The 27,187-nt window shown below is 35.2% G+C and overlaps 1 protein-coding gene across 1 annotated transcript in view; it reads right to left on the bottom strand.

The window, feature by feature from the left end:
- The window catches only part of LOC148945906 (uncharacterized), a 684,784-nt gene that overhangs the window by 432,275 nt on the left and 225,322 nt on the right, over positions 1 to 27,187 (bottom strand). The window contains exon 3 of the mRNA XM_089097548.1: positions 20,114 to 20,210. Within this exon, the coding sequence (XP_088953674.1) occupies positions 20,114 to 20,210 (97 nt within the window). The remainder of the gene's footprint in view (positions 1 to 20,113; positions 20,211 to 27,187) is intronic.

The raw sequence follows: 27,187 nt of genomic DNA, 5'->3' as shown, positions 1-27,187 counted from the left end.
GTACGTGGCTCAAACCGGTCATAGCTGATCATGCGATCCACAAGGTTAACCCCACCCATGTAGGTGTTGTAGTCGGAGACTACTCGTGGACATTTGACCTGCACGTAAGACCCCTAGCGCGTGTCATACCGTTTGACCTCTGTCTCCTCTTCTATACCTTTGCAGTTTGACGACAGGAGAACCACTTTGTTATCATACCACTGGGTCACGGCTACTTTTCTATCTGAGCACACAGACATGACAGAGGTTCCTCTGCCCTTTCTTTTCATTTCTGTTTCGGTAAAAAGCGTTGGGCCGTTGGCACCCAAACGGTTTTTCATGATAGCTCCGGTCGCATTTATTTTTCTTTCAGCCAGCATGTCGAGGAGCTTAACAGACGAGAAGAATCGGTCAAAATAGAGGTATGTACCTTCTGATAGGGTCTCAGACAAGCGCAGTACGATCCCCGCTGACAAGCCATATGCTACCAGCTGTTCTCCCAGGGTGGTGGCTCCCTGGTAGATTTGGAAGTCAAGTATCAGCCCTGAGGAGCTGGCAAGGACAAAATTCTTTAATCCAACCGGATTGGGCTTGTTAGGTACATATTGCTTGAGAGTCGACAGACCCTGGAAGGGTATCATCTGTTCGTCAATTGAACAGTTCCTGTCACGTGGCAACTGGAGGCAGATATTCCTGAAGTTGTCAAGGATCGGCTGCACCTTCCAAAGCCTATTTTTGTTTTTTTTTCGTCTGAGATTTCTGAATCAACAACAAACTTCAGGTTTGACCGGATTGTGAAGAATCTGTCTCGAGTCATCTTTTGTGATTTAGCATCCACCCTAAACTTCCCAGACCATTACATGCGTATCGGAGGAAACTTGAGGTTCCCCATCAGGATGACAATGCCAACAAAAATTTTCAGCTCGTCAGGAGTTACATTCAAGCTTTTGTGGTGGACCAACTGATAGTTGTGGTTCATGCAAAAAGCTATACGTTCGAAGAAGCTCTCCGGGTAATATTGCAAAAAGAATTGTTCTGTACTCCAGTCGTCATGGTCCTGGAAATGAGCAGGGCCCACGTCCGGGCCACGATGATGATCGAACTGCCAAGACTTCCTCCAGGAAAAGGTTGCTGTTACTTTGTCAGCCTTCAAGCGTTTGGCACTGGTTGCTAAGGGTACGTCATCATGAGATTCTTCACTTTCAACATCTTGAAGAACAGCATAACTGCTTGATGACGGAATGGCTGCAACAGCTGATTCACCATCACAGTCTGAAGACGACAAGGAGTGGTTTTTTATCCATTCCTCATCATCATCTAAATCAGAGAGGTCCAGGTCACTTTCACCGAGCATTCCAAGGGTGTCATCAAGGGAAACTACAATAAAGGAACAGGCTCAGTAAGCTTGAAACTAATAGCTAGATAGGTAGATGCATAGATAGTGATTGGCAAAAGAACTATCACAAACCCTAGTGGACAAAATTTATATTTCTTATTAAAAAAAAAAATACAATAACAAAATAATACAATAACAAAACATAGTTACCACTGTAACGAAAACACGACAGGTACCAGTCAGAAAATACAAAATACAAAAGTCATAAATATAGATCATAACTATAATATATTTTTAAGGTCATAAAATAAAAAGATAAAAAGGGTAACAAATAAAATAACCAAATATTCAACAATGAAAAAATAATATATACAAAATAGTTTAATTTTTAGCAGACTTACGGGTTGTTATTTTGTTTTATTTTTTTTGTAAAAATTGTAATAAACTTTTTTTATAAAGTAAGGAAGAAATGGGTAGGGGATACAGACTGGGGGGGGGTAGGGGCACTTTACAGGGGTGGCGATTTCTTATGGGTGAGTGGCAGCTAGGTTGTTGCCAATTTAGCAAATAAAACAATCACTGGCCTCTGCTATCCCCATTAGAATCGAGATTTGAACTACGAAAAATCAACCCTAGCTTTTTACTCGATTGGAACCGCATGTCCACAGACGTGGACATGTAGGTTTTTCAAGTTCCAAAAGATGGCACTTATCAAACTAACTGCTTTTAAAACTTTCTAAGCACTGTCTACAATCAAGAGAGTACACCTGATTTTTCTCAGAACTCGTTCTCACCACTTTCTTTTTTTTTTCTTTTTTCTTACCTTTGCTTTTTTTCATCTACTTATTTTATCCTTTTATAGTTTGTAAAAAAACCACTAAAATTCGCAGAAACTTTATGAAAAAAATCGTAGATGGCTTTCCAGGTCCAAAAAGCACGTTGAAATAACGAAATCTTTGCTAGATGGCGAGGCCTTTGCACAAAAATATTTTATGGGGGTGTCCACAGACGTGGACACCAGGTCCCAGGAGGTTAAAAGTTTCGATTACTATTGAGCCGTATCGCTTGTTTTTTTATTGTTTTTTTATTACGTATATGTTATTACGTATATGAAGGGGTTCTCCCCTTAGTCAATACCACGCTCTTTACTTTAAAATTTAAAAAAAAATTTGATTCACAAACCCCTTAATCACAACGGCCGTTTAATTAGAATAGATAGCTATTTTTAAAGCACTAAAAAAAACTGTAGCGTAAAGAGCGAGGTATTGACTTGGGGGAGAACCCCCTCACATACGTTATAATTTCTGTTCGTTTTAAGTTCTAACATTCCTTCTTACATTTCAGTTGAAAAAACTTGTTTTTTTTATTTAATTTCTGATCGTCTAATGATCGATTTAATTTCTAATGCTTGGAAATCCGGCGCCCCCTTCATAGAAATGTCTCTTACCCCCAAGAAACATCCTCCACGGCCCTCTTCTCCAGAGTAACCCCTCCTATAGCCCCCCCCCCCAGAAAAAATCCTTCCTGAAAATGGTTTTATACTTCCCAATAACCAATAAATAATGCTGGCAAGTCCGGCGCCCCCTTCATGGCAATTTCCCTTCCCCCATGAAAACTTCCATCATGAACAGATCCTCCAACATAACCACCGACCCACCCTTCCCTCCCACAACCAGAAAAAAAACCTCCTGAAAACTTCTGTATACTTCCCAATAACCCATACTATATGTTAACATTGGGTAAAGTTCATAACTTTCAGCCCTCCCTCTGGGAACTTCGGGGGACTAAGTCACCCTAAAAGACATATTTATCATATTTTCGACCATGCTGAACAAAATGGCTATCTCAAAATTTTGATCGGGTGACTTTGGGAAAAAAATAAGCGTGGGAGGGGGCCCAGTTGCCCTCCATTTGTTTTGGTCTCTTAAAAAGGGAACTAGAACGTTTAATTTCCGTTCTAATGTGCCCTCTCCCGATATTCTGGGACCACTGTGTCAATTTGATCATTCCTGGGGGAAAAAAAACAACAAATAAACACACATCTGTGATCTTTATTCAGGAAAAAATACACGAAATTCTACGTTTTTGTAGATAGGAGCTTGAAAACTCTAAAGTATAACTTCCTGATACGCTAAATCTGATGGTGGGATTTTCATTAAGGTTCTATAGTTTTTAGAGGGTCTTTCTCCCTTTTTTCGAATATCAGCCAAATTTTCTCAGGCGCGTAACTTCTTATGGGTTGGACTAAACTTGATGAAAGTTATATATTTGAAATCAGCATTGAAATTTGATTCTTTTGATATATCTATTGGTATCAAAAACCCGTTTTCTAGAGTTTCGGTTACCATTGAGCCGGGTCGCTCCTTACTTACAGTTTGTTACCACGAACTGTTTGATTTATCAAAATTCTGGAGTCAAATATATATAGATAACAAATAAGACAGAGAAAAGGCTTTCGGAATAATAATTAATAATATAAATAATACGAATTATTAAAAATATAATTATTTTGAAAATATAACAAATAATTATCAGATAAAAATATAAATAAAAAACTAAAAATAATATATAAAAAAGAAAAAATCAAGACTGTTGTCGATTTCCCTTTTTAGCCTTAAAGTCAAATTTCTTAAATTTAGGGTATCAGGCGTTATACCTCCCCCCCCCCCACAGGCATCAAAGGATAACATCAGCCATATTTAGATAGTTAGGAGCTACTATGGTAGTCGCATACTCAGTCGATATAGCTGATAAATAGAGTCAGGGACCGTTATGGGGCTCACACTTCTTTTAAATACTAAAAAGATATTTTGTGATACACACCTGTGTAAAGAAGTGTGCTTTAATTGAATTGATTTATTTTTGTGACGTCAATCGCAATATTTTATTAGCCAATCTTATCATTCCTTAAGCATATGTCTGAAATGAAAGCCAAAGAGCCCTGCCTTTTTAACTACTTTTTCGTTTACCTGTCGGGCGTCATATTCCCTGTGTCAAATTTTAAGCCAGTAAGAAGAATTCAAAACCTATTTTTTAATGAAGTTTTAAGCAAGTAAAAAGAGTGAATAGCTTCCGAGCCACAATATTTTTTGCAAATAAGCTCTATGTTTCTCTATGGTTCTTGGTAGAAAAAAAAGAGAAGGTCTTTTCAAAGAGAAGTTCCACGATTGGAAAGGAGGATTTTCTATTGAAAGAAATACAATTTTCAATTATATATTCTAAAAGTTTATAGCACAAGGTTAGCATTAAATTAACTCAATCATATAAACGGTATTAAAATATCCTTGAAATAACAAAACAAAGAATATAATTAAAATGTGGCAAAAGAAATGACAGTAGAAAGTTGCAAGGGAATCAGCAGGCCTTTAAAACAATCTTTTTAGTAAAGTGAACCTCAACAGTAGCCCCCCAAACTTCAAGCCTTATTGATATCATGACAGCGTGAATCAGGAAGGTGCTATGCTACACAATGTAATTTCTAAAGGAGAGTGGATAAACTGGAAGATAATGATTTGCAGTTATTGGTCGTTCTTAATAGTAAATTGTTTTTAAAAGAAAACATTTTCTTCTATCAGCTAATATACAATAAAAAAACGTCATTGGAATCAAAAGCTCCATTTCTTAACTATGTCTTTGATGTAAAAAAAAGGGTTATTTGATCTCGTCTAATTTAGACTGTTAAATTCAACACAACCGAATACCCTGGAGCGGAGGTCTCCAGCTCCTACCTGCAAAATACAAATTTCATATATTTTCAAGAAAGACGGTTACAGATGAGTGTTTTCTTTTTTTCAGAGAGGTCATCGTACTCAAAGCAGTGGATGTTGATATTTGAAAAGATGGCTCATTTGATCAGTTATCATAGGTGGCGCAATAGCGTTGCCTAAGTAAAGAACGATGTGGGCACAATGTATAGTTTATTTCTTGGTCTTAGACCAGGGCACTTCGTATCGAAGGAGTTGTCGCAGAAACTTCGACAAGAGCTCATTCGTTTGGAAATTAGAGTGGCTAGTGCCCTTTTTAATAGTCGAAAGTGATCGGAGGGCAACTAGCCCCCCCCCGACGCCCATCATTCCCCCAAACACATCCAATCAAAATTTTCAGATAGCCATTTTGTTCAGCGTAGTTGATTTCCAAATAGAAAACATATTTTTGAGGAGGTAACTCCCCCACAACCCTCAGGGCAAGGATTTTAAGTTATGCCCTGGGGGCATATAAGAACGATGTCAGCACAATGTATTATTTATTATTTGTTTCCTTTAGATCAGGCCCCTTCATATCGAAGAAGTTGTTGTAGAAACTTCGAAAAGGGCTCATTCAATTGAAAATTGGAGTGGCTTGTTCCCTTTTTAATAGTCAAAAGTGATTGGAAGGTAACTAAAACCCCTTCCACGCCCACCATTTCCCGAAATGCATCCAATCAAAATTTTGAGAAAGCCATTTTGTTCAGCGTAGTTGATATCCAGATAGAAAATATATTTTTGAGGAGGACACTCCCCCACAGCCCTCGGGGCAAGGGTTGTAAGTTATGCCCAGGGGGCATATAAGGTTCTTATAGAAGGCGTTGTCGTAGAAACTTCAAAAAAGCCTCGTTCGATCGGAAATTCTAAGAGCTAGTGCCCTTTTTAATAGTCAAAAGTGATTGGAGGACAACTAACCCCCCTCTCACGCCCACCTTTTCCCCAAACACATCCAATAAAAATTTTAAGATATCCATTTTGTTCAACGTAGTTAAAAGTTCTGGAAATTAGGTCTTTGAGGATGACAACACCCCCCCCCAGCCCAGAGGGCAAGGGTTGTAAGTTATGCCCTGGGGGCATATAAGGTTCTTATAGAAAGCGTTGACGAAGAAACTTCAGAAAAGGCTCATTCGATTGGAAATGTAAATGGCTAGTACCCTTTTTAATAGTCGAAAGTGATTGGAAGGTAACTAACACCCCTTCCACGCCCACCATTTCCCGAAATGCATCCAATCAAAATTTTGAGAAAGCCATTTTGTTCAGCGTAGTTGATTTCCAAATAGAAAATATATTTTTGAGGAGGAAACTCCCCCAAAGCCCTCAGGGCAAGGGTTTTAAGTTATGCCCAGGGGGCATATAAGGGTTTTATAGAAGGTGTTGTCGTAGAAACTTCAAAAAAGCCTCGTTCGATTGGAAATTCTAAGAGCTAGTGTCCTTTTTAATAGTCGAGAGTGATTGGAGGACAACTAACCCCCCTCTCACGCCCACCTTTTCCCCAGACACATCCAATAAATATTTTAAGATATCCATTTTGCTCAACGTAGTTAAAAGTTCTGGAAATTAGGTGTTTGAGGATTACAACACCATCACAAGCCCTGAGGGCAAAGGTTGCAAATTATGCTATAAGTGTACATATGGTTTTTACAGAAGGTGTTGCCGTCGAAACTTCAAAAAGGGCCCATTCGATTAGAAATTGAAATGGCTAGTGTCCTTTTTAATAGTCAATAATGAATGGAAGGCAACTTACACCCCTTCCACGCCAACCATTTCCCCAAACTCTTCCAATCAAAATTTTGATATAGCCTTTTTGTTCCACGCAGTTTAAAGTTCAGGAAATTATACCTTTGAGCAGGACACTCTCCCTAGATTCTTCAGGGCAAGGGCTATACGTTATGCCCTGGGGCATATAAGTTGTATTGAAATCTTTGTTCTAGAAACTTGAAAAAGGCCTCATTCGATTGGAAATTCAAAGGTCTAGGGCTATTTTCAATAGTCAAAAGTGATTTGAGGGCAACTAACCCCCCTCCACACGCCCACTTTTATCCCAGACACATCCAATCCAAATTTTAGGATAGCCATTTTGTTCAACGTAGTTAAAAGTTCTGGAAATTAGGTCTTTGAGGATGACAACACCCCCCACAGCCCACAGGGCAAGGGTTGTAAGTTATGCCCTTGGGGCATCTAAGGTTTTTATAGAACGCGTTGTCGTAAAAAATTCAAAAAAGCCTCGTTCGATTGGAAATTCTAAGAGCTAGTGTCCTTTTTAATAGTCGAGAGTGATTGGAGGACAACTAACCCCCCTCTCACGCCCACCTTTTCCCCAGACACATCCAATAAAAATTTTAAGATATCCATTTTACTCAACGTAGTTAAAAGTTCTGGAAATTAGGTCTTTGAGGATGACAACACCCCCCACAGCCCTCAGGGCAAGGGTTGTAAGTTATGCCCTGGGGTCATATAAGGTTTTTATAGAACATGTTGTCGTAGAAACTTCAAAAAGGGCTCATTCTATTGGAAATTGAAATGGCTAGTACCCTACCCTTTTCAATAGTCGAAAGTGATTGGACGGCAACTAACACCCCTTCCACGCCAACCATTTCCCCAAACTCGTCCAATCAAAATTTTGATATAGCCTTTTTGTTCCACGCAGTTTAAAGTTCAGGAAATTATACCTTTGAGCAGGACACTCTCCCTAGATTCTTCAGGGCAAGGGCTATACGTTATGCCCTGGGGCATATAAGTTGTATTGAAATCTATGTTCTAGAAAATTGAAAAAGGCCTCATTCGATTGGAAATTCAAAGGTCTAGGGCCATTTTCAATAGTCAAAAGTGATTTGAGGGCAACTAACCCCCCTCCACACGCCCACCTTTATCCCAGACACATCCAATCCAAATTTTAGGATAGCCATTTTGTTCAGAGTAGTTAAAAGTTCTGGAAATTAGGTCTTTGAGGATGCAAACACCCCCCACAGCCCTCAGGGCAAGGGTTGTAAGTTATACCCTGGGGGCCTATAAGGTTTTTATAGAAAGCGTTGTCGTAGAAACTTCAAAAAGAGCTCATTCGGCTGGAAACTGAAATTGCTAGTGCCTTTTTTAATATTCGAAAGTGAGTGGAAGACAACTAATATCCCTTCCACCACCACTATTTCCTCTAACTCATCGAATAAAAATTTTGAGATAGCCTTTTTGTTCCACGCAGTTTAAAGTTCAGGGAATTATACCTTTGAGCAGGACACTCTCTCTAGATTCTTCAGGGCAAGGGCTATACGTTATGCCCTGGGGCATATAAGTTGTATTGAAATCTTTGTTCTAGAAACTTGAAAAAGGCCTCATTCGATTGGAAATTCAAAGGTATAGGGCCATTTTCAATAGTCAAAAGTGATTTGAGGGCAACTAACCCCCCTCCACACGCCCGACTTTTCCCCAAACACATCCAATCAAAATTGTTCGATAGCCATTATGTTCAGCGTCGTTGATTTCCAGATAGAAATTATGTTTTTGAGGAGGACACTCATCCACAGCCCTCAGGGCAAGGGTTGTAAGTTATGCCCTGGGGGCAAATGAGGTTTTTATAGAAAGTGTTGTCGTAGAAACTTCAAAAAAGGTTCATTTGACTGAGAATTCAAAGGGCTGGTGCCCTTTTTATTACTCAAAAGTGACTGGAGAGCAACTAACCCCCCTCTCACTCTCACCTTTTCCCCAAACACATCAAATCAAAATTTTAAGATAGTCATTTTGTTCGACGTAGTTGAAGCTTCTGGAAATTAGGTTTTTGAGGATGACACCCCCCCCCCCCCACAGCCCTCAAAGCAAGGGTTGTTATTTACCCTATTCAACGTAGTTAAAAAAGTTTTGGAAATTAGGTATTTAAGGATGACAACACCTCTACCCCCACAACCCTCAGGGCAAGGGTGGTAAGTTATGCCCTGGGGGTATATAAGGTTTTTATAGAAAGCGATGTTGTAGAAACTTCAAAAAGGGCTCATTCAATTGGAAATTGAAACTTCAAAAAGGCCTTTTAATAGCCGAAAGTGATTGAAGGGCAACTAACCCCCGTCTCACGCCCACCATTCCCCCAAACTCATCCTATCAAAATTTTGAGACATCCATTTTGTTTAAAGTAGTCGAAAGTTCTGGAAATTAGGTCTTTTAGGATGATAACCCCATCAGAGCCCTCAGTGCAAGGGTTGTAAGTTATGCCCCGGGAACATATAAGGTTTATATAGAAAGTTGTTGTAGAAATTTTTCAAAAAGGGCTCATTTGATTGGAAATTAAAATTGCACTTTTTAATATTCGAAAGTGAGTGGAGAGTAATCAACCCCTCTCTCACGCCCACCATTTCCCCAAACGCATTCAATCAAAGTTTAGAGATAGCCATTTTGTTCAACGTAGTTGACAGTTCTGGAAATTATGTATTTAGGGATGACAAACCCCTCAGAGCCCCCAGAGCAAAGATTGTAAGTTATGCCCTGGGGGCATATAAGGTATTTATAGATAGAGTTGTCGTAAAAACTTCAAAAGGGTCTCATTCAATTGGAAATTGAGAGGGCTAGTGCCCTTTTTAATAGTTGAAAGTGATTGGAGGGTAACTAACCCCCCTCTCAAGCCCACCATATCCCCAAACACATCGATTCAAAATTTTCAGATAGCCATTTTGTTCAACGTTGCAGAAAGTTCTGAAAATTAGGTCTTTGAGGATGACACCCTCCCCCCCCCCCAGCCCTCAAGGCAAGCGTTGTAAGCTATGGCCTGGGGGCATATAAGGTTTATATTGAAAGCGTTGTCGTAGCAACTTCAAAAGGGCTCATTTGATTTCAAATTGAAAGGGCTAGTACCTTTTTTAATAGTTGAAAGTGATTGGAGAGCGACTAACGCCCCTCTCACGCCCACCATTTTCCCAGTTTCATCCAATCAAAATTTTGATATAGCTATTTTGTTTAACGTAGTTGAAAGTTCTGGAAATTAGTTCTTAGAGGATGACAACCACCCTCACTACCCTTAGGGTAAGGGTTGTAATTTATGCCCTGGGAACATATTAGGTGTTTATAGAAAGTCTTTTCATAGAAACTCAAAAGGGGCTCACTCGATTGGAAATTGAAAGGCCTAGTGCCCTTTTTGATAGTTAAAAGTGATTTGTACGATTGACATTTGTATAGTAAAGATCGATGTGGGTATAATGTATTATTTTGTTGTTGTTGTTGTTGTTTAGACCAGGACACTTCGTATCGAAGGTGTTGTCGTAGGAACTTCGAAAAGGGCTCATTCGATTGAAAATGAAAGGGGCCGATGCCCTTTTAAATAGTCAGAAGTGATTGGAGGTAAATGAATCCCCCTCCCACGTCCACCCTTCCATTTGCCTTTATATTTAAAAACTAAATGTTGCCTTAAGATTAAATCAAAATACACGTGTTAATGCTAATTCTCAATAAGGCATCTCAGCAGTATCCCAAGAACGACTGAGGGTATTATGTTCAAACTTTCGGGGCTACTTCTGCTCTTAAAGTTTAACCACATCAAAATAAAGCAAGTTTATCCAAGCTATCAAAGAAAGTAAACAGATTTTTTTGCAAATGGTATCAAGTTTTTTATTTCAGGTCAACTAGAGGATGAATGAAGGCTAAATTAAACACTATTGTTTGTGTCCAGATTTTTAAAAGGGTGTATGTTGTTAAAAATTGTTGAAAATTTTTCTCCAGCATACAAATAGCAGGCCAAACTATAAATTCTTAAAAAAAAAAAACGAAAAGATTTAAAGTATTATTTTCTTTTTCCCTGAAAAGACTATGTCAATATAAAACGAACAGAAATTAATTAAAAATTTTTTTTTCACAAAATAAGTTTTTCAAAGAAAAGTAAAGAACTCCTTTCAACAAAAAATGAGCAAAAATAAAATCAAATAGTCTACCAAGCGTGAAACTACCACAAATCAGCATCGATGAATAAATGAAACCCTAAACGAACAGAAATTACAATAAATAGCCAAGTCAAACTCAAAACGAGCAGAAGTTAACATAAGTTTGGCTCATAACCCCTGTGCCTACCCAAGGCCAGAATATAATTTGCACTTTACTGAAAAAAATACAAATGAATGTGCATTGTCAGTTTAATATACATATTCTGATTTTTAGTAATCAAATGTTAATATTATTTGATTTATTAAAGTTGTAAAAGTAAAAACATTTATATTTTTTTCAGTAAAGTGTAAATTATGTTCCGGCCTTAGGAAGGCATAGGGGTTTTGAGCCCAACTTATATTAATTTCTGCTCGTTTTGATTTTGAGTCGGTTATTTATTGTAATTTCTGTTCGTTTTGAGTTTTATTTATTCATTGACGATGATTTGTGGTAGTTTCACGCTTGGTAGATTATTTGATTTAATTTTTGCTAATTTTTGTTTAATGGAGTTCTTTACTTTTCTTTGAAAAACTTATTTTGTGAAAAAGTTTTTTTTTAATTAATTACGAAACAGAACAGCAACAAAACAGATGGCTCCGCATAAAAGTACCACTTTCGTCCGTTTTTTGTCATAGAACGATGTCGGTCAAAATAAGGCTAAAATACTACAAAGCAAAAATTCTGAGACTGCAAATAAAAAAATCTGAGACTGCAAATGGTCAATTTAAGATCTAAGAGCATTATTTGCGCTGATATATATTTCACAGTCATCATCTGTAATTATTGTGGCTCAATGTGGCCAATAAATCTATCTGGCCAATGTGGCCAATATCTTTGCTCCTCCCTTCCCTTTTGCATTTTTTCTTACATTTTCAAGATTAATTCAATCGTCTAGATTTAATAGAATTCATATTAAAAAAAAAAATGTAAAAGTAATGTTGATGCAAAGCCTAACTGCAATATCATCCTTACGGGAAGAAACAGAAATAGTTGGGGTTATATATCTTTTACAGCAGATCTCAGTTTTAAGTTTGAAACATCTAGAGGGAGAGAGTTGGGTGATAAAACGGAAGAATAATGTAGCTCTTTGAAAAACTTTTGTTAAATAGCACAAGTGTAAAAGCATGAATTGTTTGATGAGTGATGTTTGTTACCGTGAAAAATGTCTTAAAATAAGAGGCAACTAAAGGTGAAATAATATGCACCATTTCATTTTTTGGGGGACAGGGAGAGGGAAATTAGATAAGTTTTCTAGGATATGTTTCCTTTTTACTACACCTCAGAACCAAAAGTAGGGGTAAGGGGGTATAATGCTCATATCATGTATTTATGTCAAACTACATTTCTGATGGCACAACGAGTATAAAACTAGAAAAATGTATATATTCTTTGGCAAACAGCTTTCAATCAAGGCTGATTTAAGGTTAGTTGAGGCTCCTATCAGGAGCGTAGCTAAATTTCCAAGAGGATGAGATTGGGTTTTAAGAAGAAACTTCTAAAGTTTGGAGTCTATTAGATTATTTTTGAATATGAACTATTCAAAATCATATACAATTTTTGTTGTAATACGGATTCAAATCTTACTAGTACACCCGTCAATCTAGAGAGGGAGGGTCTAAGGTTTAAGATTGCAACCTCAACTATACTACAGGATATTCCAGTCCTGAATTCAACAACCTTTTATTCCTATTTATTATTAATTTTTACCCATAGTCCTAGATACATTTTAAATTTTCAATATACAACCCATCATTGCTTACCATGTAAATTACTTCTTACTTATAGTAAGCCTTTTATAAAAAGCCTTCAATTTCGTATCTTCCCCCTTGCCAGCAGGTATGTATGTATATACAAAATGATCCGTACAATGTATGATAATATACATGAGTATGAGTGAAAACAAACATAACAGTTCTTTCCTCTTTCCGTATTTTATTGGTATTTCCAGGTTTATGCATTTCCATACGATTTATCGCAGAGATACTGTATAAACAATAAAAGCATACTGAGTTGTTTTAAAAAAATTACTGGATTAGAGAAGAAAACCAGAAAATTTCTTAATCAGTGAAAAAAAAAATATATATTCGGCAAGCTTCGTAACAGTTCGACCAAAAACAAGCTGAAGAAATTCACATACTGTAAAAACAAGAACTGGTAAATATTTAGGATTCCTCCAAGTAATCTTCTGTGCAAGGGAAGATAAAACAGAAACTGTTAGGAAAAAAAATCTTAAAAGGTTTCCCAGCTTAAACACCAATTGATTCATTCCAGGTTAGGAACAACATTATTGCGATTCATTCCTCAAGAAATAATGTTAGATTCATTGTCGAGAGACAAAATAATAATTGAAAGAGAGGAAAAAAGAGAAAAAGGGAAGAGAAAGAAAAATCTTAATAGCAAAACAGGCCAAAAATTTTTATCAAAAGAAGAATTCCAAAATGAAAAATATCGATTTCTTCAATGAATAAACAGATGAAAACGAGTTTTTTTTTCAAATCAAATTAAAGAAAACCATTGGATAAAGCGAACATAAATTATTCTGTATACAAGGGGGCCAGCGGTGGTTCTGGGTTCTCTTGCGTCCGGGATAAAATCTTGATTATCCCCTCCCCCTGTCTTCCGCAGAGTTTTCAGGCCATATTTAACAAATTTTCATTTATTAACGAAATTATTTTCAATGTATTAATTACGCTAATTATTAATTTATTTCTTAATTTATTGTTTAAATTATTTAATTATTATTAGTTTTCTAATTTAACTATTTCAATTATTATAATTTAATTAATTTTTAAGTTATTTTTAGTTGATTATTTATTTTAATTTATTAACTGCACCCTCTTCTTTATTTTAATAGAAATTAAATTTCAAAGTTACAAAATGATTATAAGCATCAGGTTATATATTATGTAATATATATATAATCAGGTAATATCAGGTTATTATGTAAATTTTCACCCCTAAAAATTTTTGCACCAGGGGCAAGTGACCTTTCTATCCTTTCCCTAAAACCACCTCTGAAGGGGGCCCCATCCTCCTCAATCAGGCATTTTTTACAAGTAGTGCCAATTTTTAAAAGTAGATTTTGCCCACCATATATTTTCGTGTATTGCTACCCCTGATAGTGTAGACTATTCTAGTAATTTAAGCGGCACAGAATTTTAAAACTAAATTACTAAGGTTCTATTATCAAGAAATAATTTTCGAAAGTTAAATAGTCAGGTTGTACTAGAAAGAGTATTCCTTTCCCTAAAACCACCTCTGGTGTTAACTCTAAGTCTATCCTTTCCCTAAAACCACCTCTGAAGGGGGCCCCATCCTCCTCAATCAGACATTTCTTACAAGTAGTGCCAATTTTTTAAAAGTAGATTTTGCCCCGCCCCCACCATATATTTTCGTGTATTGCTACCCCTGATAGTGTAGACTATTCTAGTAATTTAAGCGGCACAGAATTTTAAAGCTAAATTACTAAGGTTCTATTATCAAGAAATAATTTTCGAAAGTTAAATAGTCAGGTTGTACTAGAAAGAGTATTCCATCTTACAGAACTGCTAAATTGCTAAAAGATAGACTATTCTGTTAATAACAGATATATCAATAATTGGGAGTAATATTAGATATAGTACACAGATATAGATATGCTAGCAAACAGAGAGATGTAGAAATATCATTGGAATAATATAATTATACTTGTATTTTATATAATTGGTAAGTGTCTGCAAGTCTAGAGCCGATAAATCGTTTATAGGAAGTGTTTACTTGTGCAGATTAAAACATTAAAGGTGCAAAGTCAACTAACAAGCCCTACTTGCTCAAATGGCAGAGTATGAAACTCCCAATCTTCGGATCAAGACAAAAAGGTGTTTTTTTATGCCCGCAAAACGTAAAAAATTGAGAATATATTCCCTTTTGGGAAGAAGCTGAATTTTGTGGAGAAAAAATATTTGGCCCCTTTAAGGGCGTAGGTTCATAAACGAGTATTTTCGAAAATTTTATAGTTTGGGTAAGTTTACCCTGTTCTGCCTATTGCCTGGGGTGTAGGGTTGAAACTTTCAGGAAGAGTTTCTTTAGAGGGAGAGGGGGGGGGGGGGGTGTTGACATGGAGAATTTTCTGTTTTGGGGAGACAAGCACTTTGTTCCTATCCTTACAGAGGAGTAAACGATATAGTTTTATCTTTGTTATGCCTGTTGTCGGATAATGCCTGTGCTAAGGCGTAACGCTTGTCATTAGATTATTCTAATGACGAAGTTGCTCTGAAGCATTTGGAATGCAAATAAAAGTCTAATAAGCATGTCAACTTAAAGTTTTAACCAAAGTTGAAACAAGTCTTTATTGATTTTTACACCTTTGATTTTGCTAAAACGTTTATTCAATTTTCATCCTAAAAGTGAAGAAAAATCTTCAATATGATATTTGTAACACTTCATAAATCTGAACAGTACCGTGATCATTTTTAATTATACCCAATGCGCTTTGCAGTGTAAATAGATATATTTAGAAACGATTTTAAATATTAGCAGACATCAAGCTCCTATGTTGACCTTGTCTGTTGTAAATTATTAAAAGTAATATGAATCGAAGATATTAGACATGTTAAATGAACAAGAAAATCATGAATATTGCAGTTTTACGAGCTAGCCGTTTATTTAATTTTTAAATAAAAAAACAAGAGAAGCGGATGTAAGTCATTTTTATATTGAACTTATTCTTTTTCTTAATTATGTAAAGTGATGAGATTTTGGAAGGGGGTCCAGTGAGGAGGATAAAGGATGGTAGTACGGTTGTTTTGGGCCAAGGATTTACGACCATACTTATAAAACATCACAAGAAGGAATTCTTCGTAGGGAAGCTTTTTATCTTCTTATGAAACCTTCTTTGCCAAAATAGGACTTTGAATAAATTTTTATTTTTTCATGTAAATCTTCAATTGTAAGAAAAGATTCACTTTTGTGCTGAGCCCAATAGTTTTTTTTTAGTTTTTTTTCTGGGTCATTAAGGGAGAGGTTAGAAGATCTCTGTCTATTAGTAAAATAGTTTACAAAATATAATGATATAAACAAAATATGGGTAATACAATATAGTTAATCTGCTGATGAAGGCCACTGTATACGTGACCGAAATATCCAGAGATTTTGTTGTTGTCTTACTATAAAAAAAGGATTTTTCCCTATTGAACTATTACTTGCAAGTCATGGCAAATCAATATGGTCTTCGAAAATACCTAAGATGTATATTATATAAACAAAATATAGTAATGCAGTAAAATATAGTAATGCAATAGTTCACTAATTAAAAAGTATAATAAAAAGAGTATTTTGCTTTAAGCAACTACTTACCTTGAAGATACAACTATTCGAGCTCAATACTTTTCATTTTTCTGCATTTTTTAATTTTCTTTTTTTCAATTGGAGAGCTTTGCCAAAAAATTCCAACTTAAAATAAACGAGACTTTTTATGGCTACCCCATGGAGGCTTGGTTTAGAAAACTAAATCTGGTTATATATTCCCTTGTTACTGGAAAACATTCATTTTTTATGCCCGATGAAATCTTTGCTTTTTCAGCATCTATGGGACTTATTCTAAAATAGGAAAAAGATACTTTTGTGTTGACTTTAGTTCAAGATGTAATTCGACAAAGGGCAAGGACTATTCACTCCTGAGGGCTAAATAAGGACTGCACAGGGACTATGCCATACCTAGCTTACATTGCTGGAATTTTTACATTATGTGGAAAGCATTATCACAGCCAGCTCTTAAAATAATCATATTGATAATAATGGGAATTCCATTCCGCAAGCCAAAAATGTATGTGGTAAGCATTTCAATTTGCCTCTAGACCTTATTCCTTAGTTGAGAATTTATTCCAAACTTAGAAACGAAATGAATTTGCAGGATATTACTGATAAAATACCGATTTGGAAATTAGATACATTTTAAGATATATAAGATACAATAAGATACATAAGATAGATAAAGATTTTTGTTACTTTCAATGCACTTTCGATGAGAAATATTTCAATATTAACTTCCAGAATTTATAAAATAACTTTCGAGAAAATAGAAAACTCCGTAGCAGAACTGACTTCCCTGGAAATGTTTTTACTTTGTGTTTTAGCGCGCCCAAACCTGATGTCTAATTTTTATTTTGTTGTCTGATAACACTGACATCTGGTACGTATTTGGACTGCAAAATTGAATTATAAAATTTGTGTCTGGTAACACTAACCTAAGGCACGTGTTTGGATTGCAAAATTTAAATATGAATATTTATAAAAAACTGCTCGATAGAAATAAAAAAAGGTTTTTAAAACAAATTTATTTACTGACAATTTCACTTTACTTCTTCTTCTTTTCTTTTCTACTATACAGTATGCTTTTTCTGCTATTTTATCAGATTAAGGCCCGTTTCCACCGGCCTAGCAAAAAAAAATATACGCTAATAATTTTTCTAACAATTACGTTTCGCAAACTAACTAAAAATTGTTACCAAAGAAAACTTGTTGGTGGAATTCTCTTAATTTGAAAACGTTGTTACAGAAATTTTTTGACAAAATTTAGCAGAAGATTCGAAAAATTGATGAACAAAACAAAGTTCTTGAATTTTTCATTCAAGAAATAACTGTGGTTGACTTTTGCATTTCACAGTGTTGCGCTGTATTTTTAGACTTAAACTCAAAACTTGTCACCTTTTTTACACACATTAAGTGGTCTTTCTTAGTAGCAATTGTTAAGTATTTGTGTTATTAGTAAATGCTGTTACGATTTTATACTAGGCTTGAAATTTAATACGCTTTTTGAATCATTTTTTGAAGTTCAATTTTCAGACACCCTATCCTATTGATACGACATCCAAGAATAGTCAGCAACAAATTTTAGGCAACACCTCTGTTTTCAAAAATTAAGAGGTATTTATTAGAACAAATTGTTAGTAATTGTTTTATCAGTAAGAATTGTAACTATTGTATACTTGTCTTGAAATTTAAAACACTGTTTTGAATCTTTCCTTACATTTCGAAGTCAAATTTTTTAAACCCCCGTCCAATTGATGCGCTTCCACGAATTGCTAGCAACAAATACTGATTAACAGGTCTGCTTCCACCATATTATAGATCAGTAATCGATTAAATCGATCAGTGAATCGATCAGTAAAGATCGCTTTTGCTTCCGTACAAACTTCAACCACTAAATGGACTTCCGTTCAATTTTTTTCTTTGAATTATTTAAATAGCTGATATATATTCAATTTTGGTTATTTACATAGTAATAAGTATGGATATTTCATTTCAAAAATTGGTCATTCTGCACTTATTCGCAATAACTGCATCTTATGACGTATTACATTTGTGTCCTATGTTTTGCATATGCGTTCCACGGTATAAAAAGGCCTCTAGTACTAACTGCAATATATAATATATATATATATATATATATATATATATATATATATATATATATATATATATATATATATATATATATATATATATATATATATATATATATATATATATATATATATATATATATATATATATATATATATATATATATATATATATATATATATATATATATATATATATATATATATATATATATATATATATATATATATATATATATATATGTATATATATACATGATTATATATACAGTGTTGTCGCAGTAGCGTTTTGTCGTGGTTTACCTTGTCACAGTTACTTGATTGTCACAGTACTTGATTTTCAAAGTTATATATATATATATATATATATATATATATATATATATATATATATATATATATATATATATATATATATATATATATATATATATATATATATATATATATATATATATATATATATATATATATATATATATATATATATATACTACTACTACTACTACTACTAAGAACTCACTGCAGTACCAAGCCGCCTGAGGTCAACACAGCTACGCACGCCCCTTCTCTATCCCAATCTATTCAAAGCATCCCTTTTTACACCCGCCCACGAAGTTTCCATTTCCTTATCTTTCTTTATGACCTCCTCCCATACCCAGATGAGGACGACCTGCTTTCCTTTTAGCCCTAGACAGTTGGCTGAAAAGAACAATCTTCGGCATTTTGTCATCCTTCATCCGCACAACGTGCCCTAGCCACCTCAACCTTTCTTTCATTATAGCCCTAGAGAGTGGTATTGAACCACATTTTTTGTATATCCTATTGTTTGAAATAGGCCTACGGTCAGTAGGCCTATTATATATATATATAAATATATATATATATATATATATATATATATATATATATATATATATATATATATATATATATATATATATATATATATATATATATATATATATATATATATATATATATATATATATATATATATATATATATATATATATAAAAAAAAAAAAACACACACACACACACACACACACACACACACACACACACACACACACACACACACACACACACACACACACACACACACACACACACACACACACACACACACACACACACACACACACACACACACACACACACACACACACACACACACACACACACACACACACACACACACACACACACACACACACACACACACACACACACACACACACACACACACACACACACACACACACACACACACACACACACACACACACACACACACACACACACACACACACACACACACACACACACACACACACACACACACACACACACACACACACACACACACACACACACACACACACACACATATATATATATATATATATATATATATATATATATATATATATATATATATATATATATATATATATATATATATATATATATATATATATATGTATATATATATATATATATATATATATATATATATATATATATATATATATATATATATATATATATATATATATATATATATATATATATATATATATATATATATATATATATATATATATATATATATATATATATCAATATTAAATCATACTATATAGCAATGGAACATAAAAATGGATTATTTAATTCGTGTATGCTTTAAGAGTGATAAAAAGGTTTATTAAGGTTATTTGTTATTATTATAGTTATCCTTCTATGATTATATATTCCTGATGCAGTTCTGTGCTTACCTTCTGTGCTGAAACTCGTAAGACAGGGTCTAGTCTTGTCTTCTGGTAAGCTTATGTCTGAAGACGGCGTCCTCTGAAGGGTTTCAGTATCACTTCCCTGTAAACAACATAATAAATAACGGTTTGTTGAGAAACAATTTCAGGAATGAGATATACCATTCTACCTTCTACAAATTGAACGAAACATTGTTGTTGTTTTTGTTTTCTTTTTTTCTCCTACCCCTTTTTTTCTTGTCCCTCTATTTGATTTTAGTGATTTTATATAATGTATTGTTTAATCTCCCACTCTCACAGGCCAAAGAGTCTTTGTGGGGATCTAAAGCTTTGTAGTTTTTCTATATTTTCTTTAAATAAATAAATTGATTGTTGGATGGGGCTTCCCCCTCCTCAACCTCCTGATCTTTACGCTAAAGTTTCATAAATAATTTCTGACACCACGATGGCTAAGCATTAATAGATAAGACAAAACTCGAAAAGAAGAAAAAACCGAGAAAATTTACAGCCAGTTAAAATTAAAATGCAATGCAAATATTTTGGTCGAGACCTCCGCTGGACCGTCTTCAATGCAAGAACAAAAACAACCACTAAAATAAGTAAAAACCTAACCGTAAAAACACCACTATGAAACAGTTCGAGGGAACGAACTGTAGGTAAGGGGCGACTCGCCCCAATAGTAATCAAACTCTAAAAAACGGAATCTTGATGTCAATAGATACGTCAAAAGAATTGGTGTATTATGTTCATTCCAAATATATAAGTTTAGTGTTACCCATCAGAATTTAAGAGCCTGATAGATTTTTTTTCTGATTTTCGAAAAAAGAAAGAAACAACCCTAAAATGTCCTGGAATTCTATTGAAAATTACACCATCAGATTCAGCGTATCAGAGAACCATACTGTAGAGATTTCAAGCTGCAACACGGTCGTACCCAAATTTTTGTTCGGGGGGGGGGAGGGTTACACAAAAAATTAAAAAACGCATACAAAATTGTTTATATGCATTTTTTTTAGGTTTTACAAGTCGGACCAACATTTCGAGCCCCTCCCCCCCCCAGATACGGCCTTGAGCTCCCCTCTGCGAGCATGTGGAATTTTGTGTTTTATGCTAGAAGAAAGACCACGTGTGCGTGTCTATTTTTTTCCCCAGGGGAGATCGTATTGCACCAATGGTCCTAGAATATCGAGGAGGGCCTATTCGAACAGAAGGTAAAAGTTCTATCATAGGCAACGCTATAGCCTTCCCCAGTAAAGAGCAATGTGGGTAAAATGTTTTTTTTTTTTTTTTTTTTTTTTTTTTTTTTTTTTTTGGTCTTAGGCCAGGACACTTCGTATTGAAAGAGTTGTCGTTCAAACTTGGAAAGGGCTTAATCTATTGGAAATTGAAAGGGCTAGGGCCCTTTTTAATAGTTAAAAGTGAATAAAGGGCAACTAACCACCCTCCCACGCCCACCAACTCCCCAAAAAAACTACCAATCAGAATTTTGACACAGCCATTTGGTTAAGCGTTGTTAAAAGGTCCGGGAATTATGTCTTTGAGGATGACAACCACCACAGCCCTCAGCGCAAGGGTTTTAAGTTATACCCTGGGGTCATATAAGGTTTTTATAGAAAGTGTTGTGGTAGAAACTTCAAAAAGGGCTCATTTGATTGGAAATTGAGAGGGCTAGTGCCTTTTTTGACACTCAAAAGTGATAGGAGGGCAAATTCCCCCCCCCCCCCCCAAGTTCATCATTTCCTCAAACACTTCCGACCAAAATTTTGATATAGCCATTTTGTTCAACGTAGTTGAAAGGTCCGGAAATTATGTCTTTGAGGATGACAAACCCTTTCCCCCCACAACCCTCAGGACAAGGGTTGTAAGTTATGCCCTGGGGGCATATAAGATTGTATATAGAAAGCGTTGTCGTAGAAACTTCAAAAAGGGTTCATTCGACTCGAAATTAAGAGAACTAGTGCCCTTTTTAATAGTCAAAAGTGAGAGGAGGTCAAATACCTTTCTAATATTTACAAATACCTTTCTTGTAATATTTGCACGCTACTACTACTACAACTACTGCTGCTTTTACTTCTACCACGTGTTCTATTACTACTACCACTACTATGACTAAAGCTACTGCTTCCGTAGCGAGTACTACTAAGGCTGAGGATATTAAAAAAATATTTGAGGAAACGTTGAGGGAAAAGTTGAACTAAATAAAACATACTATGTGTATAGAGATTGCTGATCCGGGCGTATCAGCAATATTTTTGGAACGGCTTATCATATCAAAAGGAAAAGTCAGCGGCATCATGAGTGGGTTTTTCAGTGGACCAAAAGGCAAAATGCACCTGCTACAACTGCTACTAATACTGATGCTACTACTGTTACTACCACTAATAATACGCTATTACCTCTACTACTGTTCCTACTACTGCCACTACTACTATGATACTAGTACAATTAAGGCTACACGTATGAAGGAGAAAATTTCACAGAATATTTAGGGTGAATTTGAACTAAATCAAAACACAATATGCACATGCAGATTGTCGAAAGGGCGTACCTCAAGAATTGATTAGCTAAATTAGCGAAAAGCAGGATTTTTGTGTGCGAAGACCTTACGCGAAAGAATCGCGATATTCTAAACGCGGCTAGAGATAAATTAAAAAAAAAAAAAAAAAAAAAAATGATTTGGGTATTAAGTTGAAACTTTCGGAGAATACTTAAAGGGGAAGAAGATCAAGTGACAAAAAGGTAATATACGCATGTCACTACTAAAACTAATACCACTGCTACTTTTACTAATACTTCTACTGCTACCAAACTGCTCCAGCTCCTACTTCAATTGAAACTACTTGTAAGGCTTAGAGTATCAAGGTGAAATGGGCGTCAAAAGGGTGTCAAAAGCGCACATCAATAATATTCTTGGAACGGCTTAACGTGTCAAGGTGAAACTTCCGGGGCATCATGAAAGCGGTGTTCAACTGACCAAAAGGCAATACGTACATGCTACTACCGCTATTAATGTTGCAGCTACTATTGATACTACTACTAATAATGCAACACTAACACTGCAAACTACTTCTACTACCACCGAAACTACTTTGATAATAGTACTATTAAGGCTAAGTCTATGAAGGTAAAATTTGAGAGAATATTGAGTAATACTACTTCTCTACAATTTGAATAAATAAAAATTGTGTAAGTGTATCCAGGTTGTCAAAGACTATTGATAGAATCTTTTGGAAATTATATTAAGTTTTATTTTTCAGGTCAACTTTAGGAGTTATAAAATTAAATTAAAAAATACTGGTTGTGTCAGGATTAAAGAATGTTGAAAAAGTTTCTACAACAGACAATTGTTTCATGGCTTACCGCAATCTTCCAAAGAGGCAATTGAGATAAAGAAAAATATATAAACAGGAATTTGGCTATAAATAGGGACACCGGAGACATTTGATTAAGCCATATTTAAAAAAAATTTATACTAAAAGACTCTTTTGATATTTGCACACAATCAAATTTAAGTGAATCTATTAAAATGTATAAAGAAAACTGGACGGGCAAAGGAGCAAAAGGTATTGGTATGCAAAACATCCTTGCACTATCATTTCTGTAAAATCCTTTTTTTTCATTGGTTTTGGCTTTGACCTTTCAGTCAGTGTTTTTTCAGATCTAGGGTTGCCACCGAGGTTACGTTCGTACCATTTTTGGTACGTTTTTGAATTTATGTTACAGTAATGTTACGCTTTTGAATAATGGATAAAATGTACATTTTTTTAGGAGTCTATTTTTTCCCGTGAAAAAGTTCTGCTGTTTCAGTTTAATTACAGTGACATGGGTATCGATATTCTCTCACATAGCGGACATTTTATCACAAAATCACTCAGTTATTAGGATGATAAAATACCCATTTCGCTTACTCGCATAGTAGGTTAGGACAACATTCTCTTTCATGAGATTATCATTCTCAATGATTTGCGAATACTGAGAAGGCAAACAGACTTTACACTATCTGGTCAATAGTGACCAACTTCCATAAGTTTAATTTGAATCTTGTTGAGGCAACAGCACAGTATAAATATATATATACGAGCACTATAACACAGCAAAAATATATACGAATATTCGTATATTTATACTGTAGTCAACAGTTATACTGAAATAATCAAATAGTTCGTGGTAACGAACTGTAAGTAAGGAGCGACCCGGCTCAATCGTAACCGAAAGTCTAAAAACGGAATTTTGATACCAATAGATACATCAAAAGAAACAGATTTTAATTGTGATTTCAAATATATAAGTTTCATCAAGTTTAATCTTACCCATCAAAAGTTACGCGCCTGAGAAAATTTGGCTTATTTTCCAAAAAAAGGGGGAAAGACCCCCTAAAAGCTATAGAACCTTAATGAAAATCACACCATCATATTCAGCGCATTAGAGAACCCTACTGTATAGGTTTCGAGCTCCTATCTACAAAAATGTGGAATTTTCCATTTTTTGCCAGAAGAAAGATCACGGATGCGTGTTTATTTTTTTTTTTTCTTTTCCCCAGGGGTAATCGTATTGACCAAGTGGTCCTAGTATATCGTGAGAGGGCTCATTCGAACGGAAATTAAAAGTTCTAGTGCCCATTTTAAGTGACCAAAAAAATTGGAGGGCAACTTGGCCCCCTCCTACGCTCATTTTTTTCCGAAGTCACCCGATCGAAATTTTGAGATAGCCATTTTGTTCAGCATAGTCGAAAATGTAATTAATATGTCTTTGAGGATGACTTAATCCCCCACTGTTCCCGGGAAAAGAGCTGCAAGTTATAAACTATGCCCATTGTTTACATATAGTGTTGGTTATTGGCAAGTATAAAGGCGTTTTCAGGAGGATTTTTTTTCTAGTGGGGGGTCGGGGTTAGAGTATGGGTTACGTGGAAGGATCTTTCCATGGAGGATATTTCCTTGGGGGAAGGGATATTTCTATGAAGGGGGCACCAGATTTCCCAGCATTGTTTAATAAACGATCAGAAATTAAATATTAAAACAAGTTTTTTTCAACTGAAAGTAAGGAGCAACGTTAAAACTTAAAACGAACAGAAATTATTACGTATATGAGGGGGTTCACCTCCTGGTCAATACCTCGCTCTTTACGCTAAAGTTTTTTTAGTACTTTCAGAAGAGCTATCTATTCTAATTAACCGGCCTTTGTGATTCAAGGGTTTGTGATTCGGACAAAATTCGAACTTTAGCGTAAAGAGCGAGGTATTGACTAGGGAGCGAACTCCCTAATATATGTTATAAAAACATACGAATATAAGAAATTCGTTACATAAATTAATTCTTAAGTTACGTCAGAACAAACTTTCGAGAAAGTAAATCAGCCAAAAAAAGGGAAATTAACATGAGAATTTCGTTTTAATTATTCATTTACGTTGAGTCAAAACCAAAACTGCATTAATTAAAAGACGTTCAGAAATTAACTAAAATAAACAAGTTTTTTTTTAACTGAAAATAAGGAGCGACATTAAAACTTAAAAGGAACAGAAATTATTCCGTATATGAAACGGGCTTTCCCCTCCTCAACACCTCGCTCTTTACGCTAAAGTTTGTATTGTTTAAAAAAATAAAGTTGTGAGACAGAGTCAAACTTTAGCGTAAAGAGCGAGGCGTTGAGGAGGCGAAAGCCCCTTTAATATACGGAATAATTTCTGTTCGTTTCAAGTTTTAATGTCGCTCCTTACTTTTATAAAAAAAAACTGGTTTTTTTTTAGTTAATATGGAGAAGGAGCAAGCTGAAGCCAGGAAGAAAAATTTATAATAAAAAAAATGGTAAATAAAAATAGAAGCTATATTGTTTATAATTTATTTATATGATTATAAGATTATATATGTATTGTTCTTTGGGTAACAACCCCCCCCTCCTCCTTCCGATTGGTTGGAAATAATATCAGGTTATAAACAAAACTTGCTATTTTTATATGGGATTATGAACAGCTAATATTGACAAAACATTTAGAATTGTTAAAATGAGCTAATTATCGGTTATAACCAAGGCTATACCCAAGCATTGAGGAGGGAGGGGGGTAGTTGAGCAGGAATTTTCGGTTTTATGCTAGACCTTTTCCAAGTATCATGATCACTTTTTTGACGTTATAACCCGCCTCCCCCTCTGAGGTCCCTCATATCGATCTTGAGATATCAAACAGTTCGTGGTAACGAACTGTAAGTAAGGAGCGACCCGGCTCAATGGTAACCGAAACTCTAGAAAATGGGTTTTTGATATCAGTAGATACATCAAAAGAATCAAATTTCAAAGCTGATTTCAAATATATAACTTTCATCAAGTTTAGTGCTACCCATCAAAAGTTACGTGCCTGAGAAAATTTGGCTGATTTTCAAAAAAAAGGGGGAAAGACCCCCTAAAAGTTATGGAGCCTTAATGAAAATCACACCATCATATTCAGCGTTTTGCATTTTTTGCCAGAAGAAAGATCACGGATGCGTGTTTATTTGTTGTTGTTTTTTTGTTTTTTTTCCCCAGGGGTGATCGTATTGACCCAGTGGTCCTAGAATATCGTGGGAGAGCTCACTCGAACAGAAATGAAAAATTTAAGTGCCCTTTCTAAGCGACCAAAAAATTGGAGGGGAACTAGGCCCCCTCCCACGCTAATATTTTTCCCAAATTCCCCCGATCAAAATTTTGAGATAGCCATTTTGTTCAGCATGGTCGAAAAAATGATAACTATGTCTTTTAGGATGACTTAATCCCCCGAAGTTCCCAGGGGGAGGGCTAAAAGTTATGAACTTTACCCAATGTTAACATATAGTATTGGTTATTGGGAAGTATACAGAAGTTTTCAGGAGGGTTTTTTTCTGGTAGTGGGGAAGGGGTTTGGGGGTTATGTTAGAGGATCTTTCCATGAAGGAAGTTTTCATGGGGGAAGGACAATTGCCATGAAGGGGGCGCCGGACTTGCCAGCATTATTTATTGGTTATTGGGAAGTATACAGACATCTTCAGGAAGGATTTTTTTCTGGAGGAGGGGGGGCTAGAGGAGGGGGTTACTCTGGAGAATCTTTCCGGGGAGGATGTTTCTTTGGGGTAA

Source organism: Artemia sp. Qi Xiang Cuo, chromosome 12 (genome assembly GCF_049724085.1).
Source record: "Artemia sp. Qi Xiang Cuo chromosome 12, ASM4972408v1, whole genome shotgun sequence".
In the NCBI taxonomy this organism is placed as follows: Eukaryota; Metazoa; Arthropoda; class Branchiopoda; order Anostraca; family Artemiidae; genus Artemia; species Artemia sp. Qi Xiang Cuo.
Note: the sequence above shows the minus strand (reverse complement) of the source record. Positions and strands in the feature narration are given on the sequence as shown.